The sequence below is a fragment of the Capra hircus genome, chromosome 11 (assembly GCF_001704415.2).
Source record: "Capra hircus breed San Clemente chromosome 11, ASM170441v1, whole genome shotgun sequence".
NCBI classification, from domain to species: Eukaryota; Metazoa; Chordata; class Mammalia; order Artiodactyla; family Bovidae; genus Capra; species Capra hircus.
The window spans coordinates 43,367,240-43,387,539 of record NC_030818.1 but is presented as its reverse complement, the minus strand read 5'-3'; the positions used below and the strand labels follow the sequence as shown (position 1 = coordinate 43,387,539).

The 20,300-nt window shown below is 38.0% G+C and overlaps 1 protein-coding gene and 1 non-coding gene across 2 annotated transcripts in view; one reads left to right on the top strand and one right to left on the bottom strand.

Moving 5' to 3' along the window:
• Positions 1–20,300, bottom strand: part of PEX13 (peroxisomal biogenesis factor 13) — a 34,190-nt gene that overhangs the window by 4,162 nt on the left and 9,728 nt on the right. Inside the window, exons 2-3 of the mRNA XM_005686636.3 lie at positions 4,825–5,519; positions 1,045–1,170 (exon numbers count right to left, since the gene is read on the bottom strand). Of these exons, the coding sequence (XP_005686693.1) occupies positions 1,045–1,170; positions 4,825–5,519 (821 nt within the window). The remainder of the gene's footprint in view (positions 1–1,044; positions 1,171–4,824; positions 5,520–20,300) is intronic.
• TRNAC-GCA lies at positions 7,213–7,284 on the top strand. The gene has a single exon. It is a non-coding gene; the product is annotated as a tRNA-Cys (tRNA).

Below are 20,300 nucleotides of genomic sequence, written 5' to 3'. Positions count from 1 at the left end.
TGAAATATGTACAGTGTCTAGTACATTTATTTTTTTCTTTTTTTGACCACTCTGCAGTTAGTGGAATCTTAGTTCCTCAAGCAGGGGTTGGACCCTGGCTCTAGGCAGTTTAGAGTACTGAGTCCTAACCACTGGACTGCCAGGGAATTCCCCCCGGTACATACTAAGCATTCTTATTATTGTTACTAGTATCTTTACCAACAAAATGTGACTTTTCATAGCAAAACAATCCCTACAAATACACACATACAAAAAATCATTTTTTGTTTTTGGTAAATCTATAAAACTTCTGATCATTAAGTGGAGGAAAAGGCCATTTTGTTTGGAGCCATTAAAAACTATTAGCAACCTGGTCTGAAAATTAACCTGAATGTCTATAAATTTCTGGCTGAGGTCCATGTCTGACGTAAGGTGCAGCTTGCTTGGGGCTGGTGCATGGGGATGACCCAGAGAGATGTTGTGGGGAGGGAGGTGGGAGGGGGGTTCATGTTTGGGAACGCATGTAAGAATTAAAGATGTTAAAATTAAAAAAAAAAAAAAATTAAAAAAAAAAATTTCTGGCTGAGGTTCTTTAATACTTTATGATAATAATTCCTAAATATTCATGTTGAAGTCTCTAAGGCAAACATGATTCAAGTAAAAAAGCAACACTAGTCTCAGCAACAAAAGACCAACAGGGATGTCTTAGATGATGCCAGGCAATTACTTTGGTTTATTAGGTTCTTTACATTTAGTGCTTACCTCATGTTTTGGGTTTGGTAATTAACTTGGAATTCAAATGTTTTAAGTTTAGAAGAGATCATATAAACAAAATCTTTCCTTATCTCAGTGAAATATTGGAACAACTTTGCTGAGACATTTCTCTCCCACTCCCCCAGATTTCAAATGTTTACACTGACAAAAAGAAATTCTAGTAACTACCTCTGAGTTAACTAACAATGACCAAGATCCTTTTTCTCCCCCATGATGCTTTAATGCAGTTTTCAATACATTTACAAATTCTGAAAGTGCACAGGTAATTCCCATTTATTCATGTTTTCTTACCTTTGAGAGCTAAGTTCAGCATATCACCAGCACGGAAAGAAATTTCTTCTTCAGATACAGCAACAAAATCATATTCTGCTCTAGCAACTACATGGTCATCCTCACCACTTGCCCAGTTGGTATTGTCTATAAACCAAATTAAGAATTAAGATTAGGTTCAGTTCAGTTCAGTTCAAGTCGCTCAGTCATGTCCGACTCTTTGCGACCCTATGAATGGAAGTTAAAAAAAAGATATTCCAGTGGCTGTGGTTTGCAAGCTATATAAACTTATTTGCCAAGAGAAGAGCTGTCCCGCAAAGTAATTTCCACAATTAACACTATGTAAGATCAACAATATGTTCATTACAATATCTTTTATATAGTTTTTTCTTTAAGTTCCAAATTCTAGTTTCCTTATTTTAAGCCAGGGGTTGGCAATTTTTTTTAATAGAGTAAAATAATTTTGATAGGAAATATTTTAAACTTTTTAGGCCATGAGGCAAAATTGAACGTGTTGTGTAGTTTCTTATAAAATGACAGAAAAAAATTTTCCATACATTTTATGAAAAATTCAAAATATAATAATTGAGTTCTTTTTTTGTAATATAGATCTATTGTAAAGAATCGAATCTTTTTGGGGTAGGATATTTCATTTAATTTGGGGTTCAAAGATAATATTTTCTATCATCTATTGTCAATTGCAAATATACATCTGTTGACACTAATTTGTAATGAAATTTAAGGTATCTCATTTTGGAAGTGTTTTTTCAAAGATATGCATTGCTAAATTCTAATGCCAATTCATTGAATATGTGATTTTAATAAGCATATTCATCCTAAGAAGGTGAACATCATAGAAGTTAAGTTCTCTTGATATTAACCTTTTAACATGTCATTTCATTAGAAACTAATCACTTTCAAATGAACATTAAATGGAAGGTCTTCAATGGCAGTTAAATGGGTTCTGAAATATGGACATTTCCTCCACACTTGCATGGAGGTCCAAAAACACCTCTGAATTGTAGAATGACATAGAAAAGTGTAACTGCTGCAAATTCATGTGGGAACGGAAATCTTGTTTCATTAACTTTTGACAGCCTATGAGGTATAAAAGCAATGTGACATTACTTGTGATTCAAACAATATTTGTTGTAAAAGTAATTTTACTCCAATGCTATTTTGCCTTACAGTTTTAGGTTGGATTCATTAAGAAGATTACCAAGTCTGCAGCAAAGACTGATTTTTAAAGCCACTTAGTGTTTTCTAATAGTGGCTCATAGTGATTCTTGTTTTTCAGAAAAATTTCAATCTTGGCCTTGATCCTCCCAAAACAGTAATAAAAGTTAACCACTGAGTGCTCAGTCATCTCACTGCTGTATGGTAGGGCAAGTCAGTATCTTCAGCTTCTTCAGATAAGAATTCACAGAACTGGTAACAGTTATGTCCACAAGAATGGCTGAAGTTCATCTTTGACATTACTAGTTCAATAAGATATGATAAGTTCAAATATTTTCTGCAGTATATCTGCTGATGAAGAATACTATGAATAACTACAGGCTTTAAAAACTATATATTCCAAATTCTATAAATTGTGTCCTGCCCAGTCTTCTGTTACACACAAATTTTTACCATTAGTTACAACACATCTCTGTAGATGTAACTTCAAGTTGGATTAGTGTTTTCCAACTGCTTTGAAAATACTCATCTGTAGTTGTTCCCTGCAGTCTGTTCACAGAGGCAACATCTTCAACCACTTCAAACTCAACAGGATTCTTCCAATAAACTACCGAACAGTATCAATATCTACCGGGTCTTCATAAGCCAAGTAAATCCATTCAAGCCAAGTAAATCCATTTGCCTAGTTTTAAAATGACTATTGCTATTGTTTCAAATACTCTTCCAGAAACTGTTCTCCCTAGAATGTTAATAGTCTCAAACAAGTTTACTTTCTCTGAACATATTTCCTTGGCTGTTGCAATAACCAATGGTAAACAGATTTCCTTGCTAATCTGACAAAGCAGCCCCTCAGAAACTTACTTTGATTGCAGGCTTATTTTTCTTTGTTTGCTCCTTCTCCCCAACCCTGTTTTCGGGTGAGGGAATTCTGTTCTGATGAGATATTCCATTTTGAATTTTCTGATTTTTCTGACTGTTGACTTCCTGTTAGTTGGGAATACTGTGATGAGTGCTCAGTCTGGGAATGGTGATGTATATTGTGTCACTTTAACATAGCTATGTTGTCACTGCATAACAAATGCAATGCTTTTTGCCACCTAATTCAATACTATTCAATCCAGACAATACTGCACCTTCAAAGTGTGACATTCAAAGTATACTTCACTGTTCCTTTCTCATGAGGCATGTCTACACTCATAATAAAAAATATGTACTGCAGTTTAACAATACATGTCTCACTCAATACATTGTCAAGTTATAATACTGAGATATGCAGTGTGTAGAACAAGTGCAAGGCAACAAGAGTACCAACAAAGACAGGGTTTCTGTTATAAACTAATCAACTCTGGTCTTTCAGTACATAAGCAGCCATAATAAAACGCACATGAATGAATGTGGCTATGTTCTAATAAAACTTTACTAATGGACACATGCTCCCTCTCTGGCCTCAGATTAAAAAATCACCTCTACTTTTCACCTGTCTTGGATTGTATCCTTTCCTACTCTCTTACAGGAAGCTGCATCTTTTGACTCCTCTCTGTGGAAATTAAGATCTTCCATTTCTAGGTTCCAATATAATTTCTCAGCCTTACTTTCCAGTATGCTTCTATCCAATATTATAGGACAGTTGATGAACAATTCTTATAGTTCCTGCCTATATACTTTTGTTCAAGCTATTTCATCTGCTTCACAGTCTTGTTTTTTTCTTACATAACTGATGGAAAAGTATCTGTCTTTCCAAAATCTAACTTAGATGCTACTTCTTTCTAGATATGAATAGTCAAAAAACATCAGCTTCAATTCTAAATAGAGATAATACTCTGTACCAGTTGACAGAATAGGGGCTTAACAGTCAAAAGATGCCTCATTTTGGTTTTGGCTTATTAAAGATGTGACCCTGAGCAACTACTTCTTTGAACTTTAGTTCTATCACTTGTAAAATGAGGATAATTCCTCTTAGGATTGTTGTAAGAATTAAATGAGTAAAATACTCAAAATACATAGCAGTGTCTTTCATATAAAAAAGGTTCCATAAATCTTATGTTTCTCACCAATAGTCATACTCCTTACACTCTTTATGCCTCACAACAATTACCTATATACCTACCTCACTTACTTCTCTCTCAGTACATTTTAAAAAGGATAAGGGGTTTAATTCCCTATGTTATCTCTGTATCTTCTACAGCATCAAGTGTAGTACTTTCTGAACAGCAGTTAAGTCATGTGTGCTGTTAAACTGAACTAACCAAGAATAAAACAAGTCTGTTTTTGCTATATGTTCCTCTTCCAGTTTTGAAGTTCTTAACTGAAAAAAAAATAACTCAATCAAAAGATAAAATACAAATGAATATAAAAAAGCCAATTAACTAAGTTATTATTAAAATTTAAGATTTATACATATATATAGTATTTTTTGTATCGATGTATACCATTTTTTAAAGGTCTTTATTGAATTTAGCATTGCTTCCGTTTGGATGTTTTCGTTGTCTGTGAGGTATGTGGGATCATAGCTCTCTGACCAGATATTGAACCCACACCCTCTACGTTGGAAGATGAAGTCTTAACTGCTGGACCACCAGGGAAATCCTTGTTACATGGTTGTTAAACCCATTCTATTACTCTTACCTGTTACTTCATCACTGTGAGTAGATAGCAGTTTCCAGATGAGGTAAGGACCACCAAGGATAACGGCAAAGAATAAGAATATTGGCCAAGATTTTGCTGAGTTAGCTGCTCTGTCCTCAGCACCAAGACAAGCCACAGTTCCTTCACTTTCTGCCCATAGGTCCTCATTCTCCAAGCCTCTTCTTAAACCTATCATCCACTGTAACCGTCTATAAAGATATCTTATAGTCCTAACTAATGCAAAAGCTGAAAAAACCTTTGTGAAGTGTATTTTTAATCGGGAAAAGTGGTTTGCCACATCCAATACAGCCCTGAAACTGTTATAGACAGCTGAAAAAGTAGCATCCATCATCATGCTGACAGAGGCAAATGCATGCACAATGCTTTCAATGGACTGAAATGCACCTCTGCTGCTTTCTTCAGCTTGCTGAACGAATCTACTAGGTGGAAGATCATCTATACGAAGGCGGTTATAGCCCAGCCCGTTATATCCATAACTATAAGGGCTATAGCTTCCATAAAATGAATTTCCATAGGCACCATATCCAGAAGAAAATGAACTGTAAGCAGGTCTGAAAGTGTTCAAATTGCTGCTTCCTGTCTGCTGTGATGGCCTTGGAAGAATGGGTGGTGGCACTCTGGTAAGTGTTGGTTGTCCAGGTCTTGTCAATAAAGTAGGACCCAAATCAGCAGATCTAAAACCGAAAAAGATTCAAAATTGTAACTTAAGCACACAATAAATTCATTCAAAGTAACTACTAAACTTGCTATATAAACAGTATTATGGTTCTATTGAGTTCAGTTCAGTTGCTCAGTCGTGTCCAATTCTTTGCAACCCCATGAACCTCAGCACGCCAGGCCTCCAACTCCCAGAGTCCACTCAAACCCATGTCCGTCGAGCTGGTGATGCCATCCAACCATCTCACCCTCTGTCGCCCCCTTCTCCTCCTGTCCTCAATCTTTCCCAGTATCTTTTCCATTGAGTCAGCTCTTCACATCAGGTGGCCAAAGTACTGGAGTTTCAGCTTCAACATCAGTCCTTCCAATGAACAACAAGGACTGGTCTCCTTTAGAATGGACCGGTTGGATCTCCTTGCAGTCCAAGGGACTCTCAAGAGTCTTCTCCAAGACCACAGTTCAAAAGCATCAATTCTTCTGTGCTCACCTTTCTTTATAGTCCCAACTCTCACATCCATACATGACTACTGGAAAAACCATATCTTTGACTAGATGGACCTTCGTTGGCAATGTCTCTGCTTTTTAATATGCTATCTAGGTTGGTCATAATTTTCCAAGGAGTAAGCGTCTTTTAATTTCATGGCTGCAATCACCATCTGCAGTGATTTTGGAGCCCAGAAAAACAGTCAGTCACTGTTTTCACTGTTTATCCATCTATTGCCATGAAGTGATGGGACCAGATGCCATGATCTTCGTTTTCTGAATGTTGAGCTTTAAGCCAACTTTTTCACTCTCCTCTTTCATTTTCATCAAGAGGCTCTTTAGTTCTTCTTCACTTTCTGCCATAAGAGTGATGTCATCTGCATATCTGAGATTATTGATATTTCTCCCGGCAATCTTGATTCCAGCTTGTGCTTCCTCCAGCCTAGTGTTTCTCATGATGTACTCTGCATAGAAGTTAAATAAGCAGGATGACAATATACAGCCTTGACATACTCCGTTTCCTATTTGGAACCAGTCTGTTGTTCCATGTCCAGTTCTAACTGTTGCTTCCTAACCTGCATATAGATTTCTCAGGAGGCAGGTCAAGTGGTCTGGTATTCCCATCTCCTTCAGAATTTTCCACAGTTTATTGTGATCCACACAGTCAAAGGCTTTGGCATAGTCAATAAAGCAGAAATAGATGTTTTTCTGGAATTCTCTTGCTTTTTCCATGATCCAACGGATTTGGCAATTTGCTCTCTGGTTCCTCTGCCTTTTCTAAAACCAGCTTGAACATCAGGAAGTTCACGGTTCTTGTATTACTGAAGCCTGGCTTGGAGAATTTTAAACATTACTCTACTAGCATGTGAGATGAGTGCAAATGTGTGGTAGTTTGAGCATTCTTTGGCATTGCCCTTCTTTGAGACTGAAATGAAAACTGACCTTTTCCAGTCCTGTGGCCACTGCTGAGTTTTCCACATTTGCTGGCATATTGAGTGAAGCACTTTCACAGCATCATCTTTCAGGATTTGAAAGAGCTCAACTGGAATTCCATTACCTCCACTAGCTTTGTTCGTAGTGATGCTTCCTAAGGCCCACTTGACTTCACATTCCAGGATGTCTGACTCTAGGTGAGTGATCACACCATTGTGATTATCTGGGTCATGAAGACCTTTTTTGTACAGTTCTTCTGTGTCTTCTTGCCACCTCTTCTTAGTATCTTCTTCTTCCCTGGTGGCTCAGACGGTAAAGCGTCTGCCTGCAATGCAGGAGACCCAGGTTCAATCCCTGGTTTGGGAAGATCCCCTGGAGAAGGAAATGGTGACCCATTCCAGTACTCTTGCCTGGAAAATTCCGCAGACTGAAGGGCCTGGTAGGCTACAGCCCATGGGGTCACAAAAGAGTTGGACATGACTGAGCGACTTCACTTTTCTTTTCTGTTAGGTCCCTACCATTTCTGTCCTTTATTGAGCCCATCTTTGTATGAAATATTCCCTTGGTATCTCTAATTTTCTTGAAGAGATCTCTAGTCTTTCCCATTCTATTGTTTCCCTCTATTTCTTTGCATTGATTGCTGAGGAAGGCTTTCTTATCTCTCCTTACTATTCTTTGGAACTCTGCATTCAGATGGGTATATCTTTCCTTTTCCCCTCTGCTTTTCGCTTCCGTTCTTTTTTTTTTTTTTTTTCCCGCTTCCCTTCTTTTCACAGCTATTTGTAAGGCCTCCTAGACAGCCATTTTGCTTTTTTGCATTTCTTTTTCTTGGGGATGGTCTTGTTTCCTGTCTCCTGTACAATGTCATGAACCTCTGTCCATAGTTCATCAGGCACTCTATCAGATCTAGTCCCTTTAATCTATTTCTCACTTCCACTGTATAGTCATAAGGGATTTTATTTAGGTCATACCTGAATGGTCTAGTGGTTTTCTCCACTTTCTTCAATTTCAGTTTGAATTTGGCAATAAGGAGTTCATGATCTGAGCCTATTAAATCTAGTAAATAGGTTCTACTAAAGATTTTCTAGAGTAAGGAATAATCTCTAATATCCAAATGCTTAGAATCTGTGTTAAGAAGAAACTGGATAAGATAAAATGGCTGACTAAACTCTTTTTCTTGTTTACTTGTGCTTGCATTAGTAGTAGTATCTTCAACCTGGGGTTTCTTTTAAAGACGTATGTCCATTTTCTCAGTTAGTTACAACTTGGTATCTATCCATCCTCACACCTAAAATGGCACTATCTTAACTACTGTAGTTTTATAATAGTTCTTAATAGCCAATAAAACAAGTCTTCCCACAATATTCTTCACCTTCAGCAGTGTCTTGGCTATCTGACCCATTGAATATCCAGATACATTTTAGAATCAGAGCTTGAAGTACTATACTGCTCTCCCTGCAAAAGCCCTATTAAGATTCTGATTTGGGATTACACTAAATTCATAGATTAATTTCAGGTAGTCAACATCTCCAAAATACTGTTTAAACTTAAGATTATAACATATGCTCCATTTACTTATATCTTAAGGATTTTTCTCAATAATTTTTTTTAAATAACCACCGAGTCTCAGTGTTTTATAGTTTACTGTGTGGAGGTCTTTCTTTAGATTTACTTCTATATATTTGGGGGGTTTTGATGTTATTGTAAATGGTGTCTTTCTAAAATTTCTCTTCGTTGCTGTTATATAGAAATAATTGATTAAAAAAATTAATAGTCCTTGTATCTAGCAACCTTATTTTGGATTCTTTTGTATTTTCTAGAATCTTAAATATCTGTGGTCATATTGTATGTGAATAACAATAGGCTTTCTTCCTTTTTTCAATTCTTATAGCTTTGATTACTAAGGCATTGCATCTAGGACTTGCAGTACAATCTTGAATAAACAGAATGATAGAAGGCATCCTAGTCTCACTCCCAGTCTCAAAGGGAAAATTTTTAAGATGGCACTGCCAATTATTATGTTTGCTATAGGTTATAGATCTAGTAGTTCCTTTTCTATTTTTAAGGAATGTACAGTGCAGTGGTGGTTCTAAGTGGAGGATATTCCTGACCCAGGGATCGAAACTGTATCTCTAGTGTCTCCCGAACTGGCAAGTAGATTCTTTACCACTGGCACCACCTGGGAAGCCTAGTGGTTCCAATATCAAATGGCAAATTTCAACAATGCAAAAACCACAATTATTTTCACACCAACCTAATATATATAAAATCAATAACTAATAAGAAACTACTGTATAGCACAGGGAACTCTACTCAGTACCCTGTAATGGCCTATATGGGAAAAGAATATAAAACAGTGGATACTTGTATATGCATAATTGATTCACTTCCTGTACATTTGAAACATGACATTGTAAATCAATTATCAGTTCAGTTCAGTTCAGTCGCTCAGTCGTGTCCAGCTCTTTGCGACCCCATGAACTGCAGCACGCCAGGCCTCCCGGTCCATCACCAACTCCCGGAGTTCACTCAGACTCACGTCCATTGAGTCCATGATGCCATCCAGAAATCTCATGCTGGATCATCCCCTTCTCCTCCTGCCCCCAATCCCTCCCAGCATCAGAGTCTTTTCCAATGAGTCAACTATTCACATGAGGTGGCCAAAGTACTGGAATTTCAGCTTTAGCATCATTCCTTCCAAAGAAATTCCAGGGTTGATCTCCTTCAGAATGGACTGGTTGGATCTCCTTGCAGTCCAAGGGACTCTCAAAAGTCTTCTCCAACACCACAGTTCAAATGCATCAATTCTTCGGCACTCACCGTTCTTCACAGTCCAACTCTCACATCCAAACACGACTACTGGAAAAACCACAGCCTTGACTAGACGGACCTTAGTCGGCAAAGTAATGTCTCTGCTTTTGAATATACTATCTAGGTTGGTCATAACTTTTCTTCCAAGGAGTAAGCATCTCTTAATTTCATGGCTGCAGTCACCATCTGCAGTGATTTTGGAGCCCAAAAAATAAAGTCTGACACTGTTTCTACTGTTTCCCCATCTATTTCCCATGAAGTGATGGGACCAGATGCCATGATCTTCATTTTCTGAATGTTGAGCTTTAAGCCAACTTTTTCACTCTCCTCTTTCATCAAGAGGCTTTTTAGTTCCTCTTCACTTTCTGCATATCTGCATATCTGAGGTGACTGATATTTCTCCCGACAATCTTGATTCCAGCTTGTTGTTTCTTCCAGTCCAGCGTTTCTCATGATGTACTCTGCATATTAGTTAAATAAGCAGGGTGACAATATACAGCCTTGACGTACTCCATTTCCTATTTGGAACCAGTCTGTTGTTCCATGTCCAGTTCTAACTGTTGCTTCCTGAACTGCATACAGATTTCTCAAGAGGCAGGTTAGGTGGTCTGGTATTCCCATCGCTTTCAGAATTTTCCACAGTTTATTGCGATCCACACAGTCAAAGGCTTTGGCATAGTCAATAAAGCAGAAATAGATGTTTTTCTGGAATTCTTTTGCTTTTTCCATGATCCAGCGGATGTTGGCAATTTGATCTCTGGTTTCTCTGCCTTTTCTAAAACCAGCTTGAACATCAGGGAGTTCACGGTTCACATATTGCTGAAGCCTGGTTTGGAGAATTTTGAGCATTACTTTACTAGCATGTGAGATGAGTGCTTATGTGTGGTAGTTTGAGCATTCTTTTGCATTGCTTTTCTTTGGAATTGGAATGAAAACTGACTTTTCCAGTCTTGTGGCCATTGATGAGTTTTCCACATTTGCTGGCATATTGAGTGAAGCACTTTCACAGTGTCATCTTTCAGGATTTGAAAGAGCTCAACTGGAATTCCATCACCTCCACTAGCTTTGTTCGTAGTGATGCTTTCTAAGGCCCACTTGACTTCACATTCCAAGATGTCTGGCTCTAGATTAGTGATCTTAGCGAGCTGGCTCACTGAGTGCAGCTGAGAGGAGCTACCCTGCGTCTGAGGCCAGTGGCAGCCGGGAGGAGACATCCCACGTCCGAGATCAGGGGCGGCCAGGAGAAGCCACCTCGCGCCCGAGGCCAGGGGCGGTGACCTTGAGGAGCCACCCCGAGCTCGAGGCCAGGGCGGCAGCTGGGAGGAGCCACCCGAGGAGTGGTGGCTGTGCAGGCACAGGAGGGCCTAGAGGAGCTATCCCACGTTGAAATCAATTATACTCCAATAAAAATTTTTTTTTAAATGCCAGTTGAACTAAATAGTGTGTTTAGGGTCAATGTTCTACATGCTGGTACAAATTTCCTATCTTGTTGTGGACTGCTAGTACATAGTTTGAAAAATAGCATCCACCCCATAGATTCTCAGTAGCTACAGAACACACCTGTGGTGTCTAATCAGTTTCTAACCCAACAAGTTATTACTCTTGATTGCTATTTTTGTTCTAGAAATTCCTTTCCTTTTTTAATAGTTTCCAATTATCTGTCAAAATTCTTTTATTGCCCTCAACGTATTAAACATAATTTAAAGTCTCTTTGAGACACAGATGTATAGAACAGTCTTTTGGACTCTATGGGAGAGGGCGAGGGTGGGATGATTTAGAAGAATGGCACTGAAACATGTATATTATCATATGTGAAACAAACTACCAGTCCAGGTTCAATGCACGATACAGGATGCTTGGGGCTGGTGCACTGGGATGACCCAGAGGGATGGGATGGGGAGGGAGGTGGGAGGGGGGTTCAGGATGGGGAACACATGTACACCCATGGCGGATTCACGTCAATGTATGGGAAAACCAATATAATATTGTAAAGTAATTAGCCTCCAATTAAAATAAATAAATTTATATTTAAAAAAATAGAGTCTCTTTGATAATGCCAATATCTAGAGTCCCTATGAATCTTTTTTTTCCTAGCCGTTTACTTAGCTAACATTTATGTTGTATAATGTCCTCCTGGGTCTGGCTATTTGATATTTCTGTGCATCAGCAATCATTATTGTAGCAATAATTTGAGATTCTGGATGATGTTCTCTTTCTCTAGATGTGCTTCATTCTAGATATTGTTTCTTTTTAAAAATTGAAATGTAGTTGATTTACAATGTTTTGTTAGTTGCAGGTATACAGCAAAGGGATTCAGCTATATATATATACATGTACAATCAAAGCTATGGTTTTTCCAGTAGTCATGTATGGATGTGACAGTTGGGACATAAAGAAGGCTGAGCACTGAAGAATCGATGCTTTTGAACTGTGGTGCTGGAGAAGACTCTTGAAAGTCCCTTGGATAGCAAAGGAGATCAAATCAGTCAAATCCTAAAGGATATCAACCCTGAATATTCATTGGAAGGACTGATGCTGAAAATGAAGCTCCAATACTATAGCCACCTGATGGGAAGAGCTGACTCACTGGAATAAGACCCTGATGCTGGGAAAGACTGAAGACAAGAGGAGAAGGGGACGACAGAGAATGGGATAATTGGATGATATCACCAACTCAATGCACATGAGTTTGAGCAAACTCTGGGAGATAATAAGGACAGGGAAATCTGGCGTGCTGCAGTTCATGGAGTCACAAGAGTCTGACATGACTGAGTGACTGAACAACAAAATAAGTGCACATACATATATGTAACTGAACATATACATTCTTTTCCAGATTTTTTTCTGTTATACGTTATTACAAGATAGTGAATGTAGTTCCCTGTACATTAGTTCCCTGTGCTATATACAGTAGGTCCTTGTTGTTGTTTATCTATGTTATATACAGTAGTATATACCTGGATAGTGTTTTCTGAACTATCCTTTAGTTTGGTTCAGGCATGCTTCTAAGGCTACTATCAATTCATAATGTCCCTTTTAATTTCAGGAATTGATGATTTAAAGCTGGGCATCTGTTTCTATCAGGGCCTGTCTACTCCTTTTATATCCTTATATCTAGATGTATCTTTTCAGGGTCTAACATAAATGCATGGGTAATTTATCAGTACTCCTCTTGCAGGGCATCTGAACTCCAACCATGCTTCAAAAAAGTGCTATTCTACTAGCTTCATTATCTAAGCTACTTTTTCTGAAATAAGCAGAAGCTTATATGGAAAAACTGTGTCCAAAGGCCACGTTCACTTTTATGAATTTTCAGCTTTCCTGAATCTAATCTCCATAAATCTTTACTTTCTTTTTTGCTCTAAAATGCCTTCTAGCAGATGTTTTTATATTCTGCTTACCTTTCAACTTGTCCTCAATTACTTTTTTCCCCTAAATTACTTATTCTGCCATCATCAAAAGTACTTCCTATAATTCTTTATCCATATTTTATACAGTTGTTGCTGTTTAGTCACTAAGTTGCATATGATTCTTTAGCGACCCCATGGACAGGATCCTCTGTCCGTGGGATTTCCCAGGCAAGAATATTAGAGTGGATTGTCATTTCCTTTTTCAGGGGATCTTCCCAACCCAGGGATCAAACCTGCATCTTCTGCCTTGGCAGGTGGATTCTACAGTATCTTACATTTACTTATGCATCTGACTCTTCCTGTAAACAGTGAACTCCTCAAAGGCACAGGAGTTATCCTTGCTTCTCCATCACCTACTATAGAGCTTAGCATATAAATAGGTACTGATACAAACACTATAGGGTTTACCAGGTGGCTCAGTGGTAAAGAATCTGTGCCTGTGTTAAAACCAAACTGAGTACATATGCACACATACAAACTCTATGTGGAGTCTTTCCTTAATAAGTATTTCATAAACAAGAATCACACAGACTATTAATATAGATTTTCTTTATATATCCTTGTATTGTTTCATAATTTCATATACTACGTATGAAATGTAGCATATTCCTCTTACTCTTCTTTGTTGTTGTTTTTGGCTGCCCTGCTTGGATTGTGGGATTTTAGTTCCCCAATCAGGGACTGAAACTGGGCCCTCAGCAGTGAGCGTTTGGAGTCCTGACCACTGGACCATCAGGGAATTCCCTCTTCTTTGGTTTTAATGGTCTCTGTTTCTGGCGTACACAGATACATTCAGTGGGTATATATGGTTTTGCTTTATGTTATAACAAGCATAACTAAAGAAGCCTATGGTTAGAAGAACAAAAGATTTTTCCATAGTGCTGAAAGAGCAAAAAGTCTTCCCCACCAAGTTTTTTACCTTGAAAAGTTTCAAACAGGAAAGAAAAGAGAGCATGAAAGAAAAGTACAATGAATATCCACATACCTTCCATCTAGATTCAACAACTGCTATCATTTTGCCACACTTGCTTTCTCTTTCTCGCTCTACAGTATTTTAAAAATTCTTGAACTATTTGAAATTAACCTGCAGACCGAATAAATTACTCCTAAATATCTCTCTGGGCATTTCCTAACAACAAAGATACTTCATACAAAACAGTAATACTGTTTTCCCATCTTTGAAAATTAACAAATCAATATTCTGTTACTCAATATATAATTCAAAACATGTCCATTACTCTCAATTATCTTTGTCTAAATAGCTTTATTGATATGTAATTCTTATACCATAAAATTCACCCATTTAAAGTGTAAAAAGCAAGATTTTTCATATATTCACAGAGGTGTACAACTATCACTATACGCAATTTCAGAAAATTTTCATCATCCCAAATCGAAATCCCATATTCATTAGCAGTCACTCCCTGTTTCTTACTCTCCTCTAATCCTGGGTAATCACTAATCTACTGTCTAGCTATAGGTTTGCTTTCTTTGGACATTTCGTATACAGTTGATCCTTGTTATCTGTCATACTTATGTTCCCATAAAGCTGGAAACACTGAATTAGCAAGTACCAAACACTGCTCAAGAAGGAAACGAGTTAGGTTCCTTCAAGCTTCTGGTCAAAACATTTCATCTGATCAACACATATACTTGTTTTATACTTATATGTTTCTGTTATATAACTACTTTAATTATATTGTTGACTCATTAATAATGAACTCCTGGCCTAAAGCACAACTCAAGTCTGAAAAAAGTTTATCTAATGCTAATATTTTTTCCATAAAAGCTTCCTAAGAATACTAGATAGCTCTTCAGTACTATGCTTATGGGTCAGTTTAAGACTGTGAAATCAACAAAAGTGTGAAAAATGTGGCTGGCACTTAATAGATTTTGAAAGACACCTGTTTACAGTATGTGAGCTGAAGCAAGAAGCCAGAGTGTTGTGTTCTGTTTAGCTTCAGCAAACAGATGACTCAGATATTTCACTGCTGTGTGTGTCTGAAAAGATTATGAAAATGTCTCAAGTACTGATTTCACACTTACAAATAAATTTCAGTGAGTAGGAGAGTTTGTAAATAGGGAATCTGCAAATAAGGAGGATCTACTGTAAATGAAACATACAATATGTAGCATTTTGTGACTGGCTTCTTTCACTTAATGTTTTGAAGGTTCATCCATGCTGTAGAATGTATTAGTACCTTCAGTTCAGCTCAGCAGTGTCCAACTCTTTGTGACCCCATGGACTGCAGCACACCAAGCCTCCCTGTCCATCACCAACTCCCAGAGTTTACCCAAACTCATGTCCATTGAGTCAGTGATGCCATCCAACCATCTCATCCTCTGTCGTACTTTTCTCCTCTTGCCCTCAATCTTTCCCAGCATCAGGGTCTTTTCCAATGAGTCAGCTCTTTGCATCAGGTGGCCAAAGTATTGGAGTTTCAGCTTTAACATCTGTCCTTCCAGTCAACACCCAGGACTGATCTCCTTTAGCATGGACTGGTTGGATCTGCTTGCAGTCCAAGGGACTCTCAAGAGTCTTCTCCAACACCACACTTCAAAAGCATTAATTCTTCAGCACTCAGCTTTCTTCACAGTCCAACTCTCACATCCATACATGACTACTGGAAAAACCATAGCCTTGACTAGACAGACCTTTGCTGGCAAAGTAATGTTTCTGCTTTTTAATATGCTGTCTAGGTTGGTCATAACTTTCCTTCCAAGGAATAAGTGCCTTTTAATTTCATGACTCCTTTTTATTACTGAATTGTATTTATCCATAGATTGGTTGTTTCTACCTTGGGGCTATTATGACTAGAATGATATTCCTGCGTCATATGGTAACACTGTGTTTAACCTTTCTGAGAACTGCCAAACTGTCTTCCAAGGCAACTGTACCATTTTACATGCTCACCAGCGGTACATGAGGGTTTCAATTTCTCTACATTCTGTCAACACCTGTCATTATCTGCCTTTTTTTTTTTACAAACGCCATCGTAGTGAGTGTGAAATGGTATGTCACTGTGCATTTGATTTGCATTTCCCTAATGGTTAATGATAGAGTCTCTTTTCATATGCTTACTGACAAGTTTTATATCTTCTTTGGAGAAATGTCTATTCACATACTGTGCCCATTAAAAAAAAAATAGGCTGTTAGTCTTTATCATTGAGTTGTAAAAGTCAAAACGTCATTTATATATTTTTTTTGGGGGGGGGAGACAAAAATTCAATTATGTCTCACACATTGCATTTGGTTGGTTGTGTCCTCATTCTCATCTAAAAACAACAATAATGTCTTGGACTTTCAGAAGAGTCCAGCCAGTTTCCTTAATGAATGTCCCACGTTCTGAACTTGTATTTCCCCTAAATGTTGTTTAACTTATACCCCATCTTCTGTATTTCCAAACTAAAGTATGCATCAAAAGGTCTAATCTAAAGGTTTTGGCAAGCATAAATCATCAGGGAAGTTTTTTACCTCAGACTGAATCACATCATTAAAAAAAGAAACAAAACTATAAAAAGGGTCAGTGGACTACCAAATAGTGTAGTACACCCAGGTTTGGATGAAGCAGCTCGTGTGTAAGTGTTCCACTCAAATGAAACTACTTCACTGAGGCTAGGCACTAGGAAGAGCCACCTTGGTTCATAAAAATTTGCTTACAGTGGTAAAAATGATTAGAAAATTTGCTAACAACAGATTACGAGTTTTAGAAAGTTACGGAACTAAGACAGGGGAAAGAAAGTGAAAGTCGCTCAGTCGTGTCTGACTCTTTGTGACCCATTCTCTAGGCTAGAATATTGGAGTGGGTAGCATTTCCTTTCTCCAGGCGATTTTCCCAACTCAGGGACTGAATCCAGGTCTCCCGCATTGCAGGCGGATTCTTTACCAGCTGAGCCACAAGGGAAACCCAAGAATACTGGAGTGGGTAGCCTATTCCTTCTCCAGCAGATCTTCCCGACCTAGGAATTGAACCTGGGTCTCCTGCACTGCAGGTGGAGAGACTCTGATAAAGCATTGACAGGGGAGATTCTGATAAAGCCTCAAACCCGGGAAATGAAACAAGTGAACAACTGACTCAGTGACTTAATCTGTGATATCCTTAATCTAAGCTACCATTTTTATACCAGATTCTTACATGGGGAGTAGGTGTTGAGAGGGAGGTAGACGCAGCAAAAAAACCTACCAGGCACAGAGTACTGAATATAGAAGGGAAAGGTGAGACAACAGAACTCACAAATTCCTACTCAAAATGGTCACATTAAAAATATTCAAAACTATATACAAGAAAAACTAAAAACACTAGGACACCAAAGTAACAAAAATCAACAATAAAAATTAAAGGTCATTCAAGGAAAAACTTAGTTTATATAACAACAAAGATTTTAAATATGTTTAGAATGGTCAAAGAGATGAGAATAAGAATTAAAGATTGAATGAATTGATTAAAAAAGTCAAAGACATAAGTGAAGTCATAACATCTGTAAAATAAAAAGTGAAAAAAACATGTAAGTATGAAAAAATTTCATTAGGACTCTTATACACAATGCCCACAGACACAAGGATCTTGTAACTATGAGGCAAAAAGAAAACTAGCTGTTGTACAAAAAAGAACAGAGAAGAAATACAGAACTTGGGGAATTCTACTTCAAGTATGGCATTCTAAGTAACCAGATGAACCCTTCCACAGAAAACTGTCAGAAAAGCTAGAGAGCCCATTTTAGATGTTTCTCAAGGGATGGGGGCCAGCTCCAGAGATGGCTGACAGTATGAGAAGCTGAGCAGAGCTTTTTAAAGCTTCTTTGAGCTAAGGAGACAAAAACTAGAGTTCAGAAGCCCAAAGAGGAGGGACAAGGTAATGCCCACACTACAGACTGGAACTTTAAAAGGTCATATGCTAGGGGTAAGGGGGAAAAGGGTAACAAGAAATAGACTAGCCCAGGCAGAAACTGAAAACCACAATTTCAAATTAGTTCAAATTTGAAATTATTAAAACGACCCTGGACTGCTAGTGGCCCAAGGGGGCCTGTTAAAAGTAAAACCCTCTGTGGGAAGAGACCATCCTAGGCCTCAAGTCACCTTACATTGTCTATATATAATGTCCAGCTCTCACTGAAAAATAATTGAGCCTCTAATATGACAAAACTACATGTTAAAAAAAAAAGAGCAATGTCAGACAATAAAAATGATATATATTCAGATAATGGAATTATGAGGCAGAGACTTTAAATAACTATGCCACAAATACTCAAGGGAAAAAAAAAAGGCAAAATTGGGAATTTCAGCAGGGAATAGAAACTCTAAAGCTGGATCAAATGAAAATCCTAAAACTAAAAATAAATAAATAAATAAAGTACCTAAAACTATGAACTCAATGACTGACTCATTTAATATCAGATTAGATGACTGAAAGAAAAACAGCAGTGGACTAGAAGAGTGCTCAGAAGAAAATACCCAGAATGAGGCATGAGTAACAAAGGGACACATACCGAAAAGAGTGTAAGACATGGACAGTATAGTGAAAAATAGAGCACATATATATAATTAGAGCCAGAGAAGTGAAAAGATGATGAGCAGAAGTGATATTTAAAGAGGTAATGCTTGAGCCTTTCCTAAAATCAATGAAAGACATCAAGGCAGATTCAAGTTATCTATGAATTCCATTAAAAACAATATAATTAAAAATACATTAAAGCCCAACAAAGTATAACTGCTGGGAAAAAAAGTTGGGGGGGGTGGTACTCTTGAAAGCAGCCCGAGCAAAAAAAGAGATTCCTTCTGAGCGAGCAAGAGTAAGACAGGGATGACTGAAACTGTCAGAAAGCTAACACAAAAAGGAAGCCCCCAAAAATGTAGGTCCCCCGATGACAATGTTGAGTTAGCATATCTCTAGACTTCCTGTCAACTACAGAATAACTGTGTCTATAGTCCAAAGCACAAAAAGTCAGACACCGTTACTTGTAGCAGAACTACCCATGATATGTTTAATAGGAATTCTAGAAGAGATGGGAAAAGAATAGTGCTCACACAATATTTAAAAACAGGATTGGTGAGAGTTTACCTGAAATAAAGACATGAATCCTCAGATTGGGCACTGTGGGTACCAAGCACAAACACTGTAGCTGCTGAACAGGAGAATACATATACATACATTAATCTGAATATTTGAACCCAGATTCAATCCCAAAGAAGGGCAATGCCAAAGATGTTCAAACGACTGTACAAACACACTCATTTCACATGGTAGTAAGATCACGCTCAAAATCCTTCAAACCAGGCTTCAGTAGTATGTGAGCCAAGAACTTTCAGATGTTCAAGGTGGGTTTAGAAAATTCAGAGGAACCAGAGATCAAATTGCCAACATTTGTTGGACTGTGGAGAAAGCAAACGAATTCCAGAAAAACATCTATTTCTGCTTCAATGACTATGCTAAAGCCTTTGATTGTGTGGATCACAACAAACTCTGGAGTACTAAGACATTGGAATATCAGACCACCTCACCTGTCTCCTGAAAAATCTGTACATAGGTCAAGAAGTTAGAACCAGACATGGAACAATGGACTGGTTCCAAATTGGGAGAGAAGTATGTCAGGCCATATATTGTCACCCTGCTTATTTAACTTCTATGCAGAGTACATCATGCAAAATGCTGGGCTGACTGAAACACAAGCTGGAATCAAGATTGCTGGGTGAAACATCAATAACCTCAGATATGCAGATGATACCACTCTAATGGCAGAAAGTGAAGAGGAACTAAAGAGCCTCTTGATGGAAGTGAAAGAGGAGAGTGAAAAAGTTGGCATAAAGCTCAACATTCAGAAAACGAAGATCATGGCATGTGGTCCCATCACTTCATGGCAAATAGATGGGGAAAAAGTGGAAACAGTGATAGATTTTCTTTTCTCGGGCTCCAAAATCACTGCGGACGGTGACTGCACCCATGAAATTAAAAGACACTTGCTCCTTGGAAGGAAAGCCATGACCAACCTAAACATCATATTAAAAAGCAGAGACATCACTTTGCTGACAAAGGTCCATATAGTTAAACCTAAAGTTTTCCCAGTAGTCATGTACGTAGGTAAGAGCTGGACCATAAAGAAAGCTGAGGACTGAAGAATACATGCTTTTGCATTGTAGTGCTGGAGAAGACTTTTGAGAGATCC